We start from the raw sequence: 3,187 nt of genomic DNA, 5'->3' as shown, positions 1-3,187 counted from the left end.
TCAAACAGTAAGGTTCACATAGACCAGACTGGATTTCCTGCTTTCCATTAGATTAATCTGTGCAGAGAGCTGCTGATGTGGAGGAGACTGGCCTTTACTTAGACTTGCTCGATATGACCAAAAGTCCCAGTTTATGATGTAATATTACATGATATGGGTTTCACCTTACAGTTACTGAGCTTCTTATCAATAAATGATTTTGAGAAAAGGGCTGCCCAACACCTTTTTTTAAACAATGAAAGCCTAATTTTGCTGCCTTGGGTGAAGAATATATAACTGTCATAAACATCTCGATGAGCAATGAAACACCTAAAGGATAGATTGTGTCTGGGCTCCACTTCTGGATCCAGCTCTGTCCGTCAGTGGGAGGCGTGAGTATTGGTTCTGAGGGCAGAGCTCTGTGAAAACACCTGGACCTGTTCCAGCAGAAGGAATCCTGTCCTGGAGGGGAAAGAAGGAAGCTTGTTATTGGTAAAAGTGAAGCTGAAGTGAGTCAGACCTTGGCTGCTGCTGTTGAAGCCATAGTCGGGCGGTAAAGGTGCAGCGCTGAGGCTCTCCAGGTGCTGCTGCAGGGTCTCCAGATCCTGACCCAAACCCGGTCTGTCAGATGTGAAAAGGCGGTTCTGTTCAACCACTTCACTGATTCGCTCCAGCAGCTGAGTCACTCTGGAACCAGATGGATATGAAACACGGTCAGGTCCTGGTTCCAATCAAACGTGGCAGTTTACAGTCTATCCCCATCATGATATTCTTCACTTCTCCTGTGTCTTGTTAATGTAATTACTTTGACCAGTCCCTCCAGGATTTCACAATTGTTTTTATGATTATTTGCAATCAAAATCACTCATCTTGCAGAGCTATTCAAGAAATATTTGCAAAGAATTTTGCAGTAATTTTCCCCCACTCATGGAGAACAATGGGATTCTGATGTACTTATGTTTAAGGGTAAATATGACTTTTTGTTACTTGCCATATTGATCACGGATTAGAACTTGACATCAAGTTAGGATTGAGGCAACAGTACAGTGGAATTAAGAAAAACAGCCACCAGCAGGTGAGTGTCATCAGTCACTTAAACATGATGACTTTTTCAAGTCATCAAGGTCATGATTTTTATTTTTCACAAAAAAATCATGACCTTTTTTGTGGAAAATCTGCAACAAAGGCACATTAGTGTGAAAAATGCAGGAGACTGTTAATTTAGCAAGAATTTCCACAACTGCGAAAAAAAAATGCTTTGAGTCAAAAACAAAAACATGAATGAAGTAAAAAAATGTGCAAACTAAGAACGCAAAGTGTTACATGTCTTCACTGAAAAGAAGAGCAACCTACTAAGGCATTTACATTTACGTCTGAACATCAGCAGACATCACAGAACCCAACTTTAACATTTCATCGTTTTCTGATGTTCAACCATTCGTGCAGCACATGGGCGCTCCAGGAACCCTGGGCTTTATATTAACCTGATAATGAGTCAGCTGCCTGACTCAACTAGAAGGTCACTGCTGTTTGTACTGGATGGAAAATATCCAGTACAAACAGCATTGGATGTTTTCTCACTGGCTTTCATGTCCAGTGTTTTATCTAGGGCTGGAACTAAGGAGTATTTTAGTATTTGATTATTCTATCAATCATTCTGATGATTAAAGGATAAAAAAATTGGCACATTCTGCAGATTTTTCAATTAAGCATTTAAGCCTATTTTAGACAATATTAGCAATGCACTAAAACACAAATAAAGAATTCAATTCCTTTTTAAATCAGAAAATTTATATTTTATTTCCTAAGATGCAATTCATTTAGTGAAGCTTGATCATTTGGAGCAAAGGCTGCATTTGCAACTAAAAACACTTGTAACTTCAACATGTGAAGAGCTCCAAGCCTTTCTGCAGCACTGAATTATTAGGTGATTACTTTGGGACTAACTGATTAATTATTGGATATCAAAAGGTACTTAATAGCAGATTTATTTATCCTTTTTTTTATTTTTCCTTACAGAATTTGAACCAGGTAAAGCTAAAACTGCTGCTTGAGTTCTGGGTAGAACACACAAAGAAGGTTTTTCATTTTAAATGTTTATGTTGGCTTCATTACTGCTTTGACTGTGTTGCTCTTTCAGCAAATGACCTGTTTATGTGTGTGACACCAATTAATGATCAATTACTAAATTAGTTGATGATCAATTCAATAATCAATTAATCACAATTTACCTGATTAATCGCTTCAATCCTAGTTTCGTCACACAGCCACCTGTGTGACGAAACCAAGCAGCAAATCGACAACATTTTCTATCCAGATTTAAATCCTATTAGAATTTCACCTTTTCAAGGGCAATTCATTTAACGAGAACTTGGATTATATCATGGTGGTATTTAACAGCTGATCAGTTCACTTTTGGTCTAAGCTTTTCTGATAGTGGTACTTAATGCTAAAAAAACAAACACAAAGTGACACAAGAACGTTTAAGAGTAAATCCTGTGCTCCGTTCTACTCACGTAGAATTCTTGTATTGCAGGAATCCAAACTCATCCCTCTGTCCATCTGGGCACAGCGACTGCATGATGGGAATGATGCCGGCTGAGGTGAGCGGCGCTGCACTGTAAAAAGCTTGGTGGAAGAAAGAAGCAGAAAAAAGATGGAGGAATAAAAAGCAGGAAAAGCCAGAGATAAAGGAAGAAGTAGTAAGAGTGGTAGACAAGGAAGAGGTGATCAGAGTTAGAAAAAGATCAAGTAAAACTGGTCATATCGTGAAATGATGGATTAGACAGTAATGAAAAAACATAAAGTTTCTGTGGTTGTGTTAGAAAGAAGGAAGTGGTGAGAGAGGCTCCTGCATGTCAGCGCTGCATTTAGACACCATTTCTTATTCAACATAAACTGCCTCCATTTCTCAGGAACATTGGATGAAGCAGTTCCCAGCAGGTCAAAGCCCTTGAAATTTCACTTCTTGCCAATAGGTACCATGTTTCCATGGCAACTGTGATGGTTTCTTGTGAACAAGCATCCTTTTTATCTGACCACAAAAACACTTTTATTGTTCCCCAGGTCACTCGTCCGTCTCATCTACATGAGCTACCCAGAACTTTGATAGAAATGGGAAATCTGCTGCTGCACATAGAGCGACGCAGAGGCAGCTTTGGATGGAAGAAAGCAAAAAGCAGAAGTGAAGACCATCTGTATCCCTGGA

The 3,187-nt window shown here is 39.2% G+C and overlaps 1 protein-coding gene across 1 annotated transcript; it reads right to left on the bottom strand.

The window, feature by feature from the left end:
- Positions 1–239: 239 nt before the first annotated feature.
- On the bottom strand, positions 240–3,172 carry LOC107835350 (ATP-binding cassette sub-family A member 2-like). Its single transcript, XM_016667687.1, has 2 exons — positions 2,496–3,172; positions 240–666 (listed from the first exon to the last, which is right to left on the bottom strand). Exons 1-2 carry the CDS (start codon positions 2,558–2,560, stop codon positions 360–362), a joined length of 372 nt encoding a protein of 123 aa, XP_016523173.1. The 5' UTR covers positions 2,561–3,172; the 3' UTR covers positions 240–359.
- Positions 3,173–3,187: the final 15 nt, after the last annotated feature.

The sequence above is a fragment of the Poecilia formosa genome, unplaced genomic scaffold (assembly GCF_000485575.1).
Source record: "Poecilia formosa unplaced genomic scaffold, Poecilia_formosa-5.1.2 Scaffold1822, whole genome shotgun sequence".
In the NCBI taxonomy this organism is placed as follows: domain Eukaryota; kingdom Metazoa; phylum Chordata; class Actinopteri; order Cyprinodontiformes; family Poeciliidae; genus Poecilia; species Poecilia formosa.
Note: the sequence above shows the minus strand (reverse complement) of the source record. Positions and strands in the feature narration are given on the sequence as shown.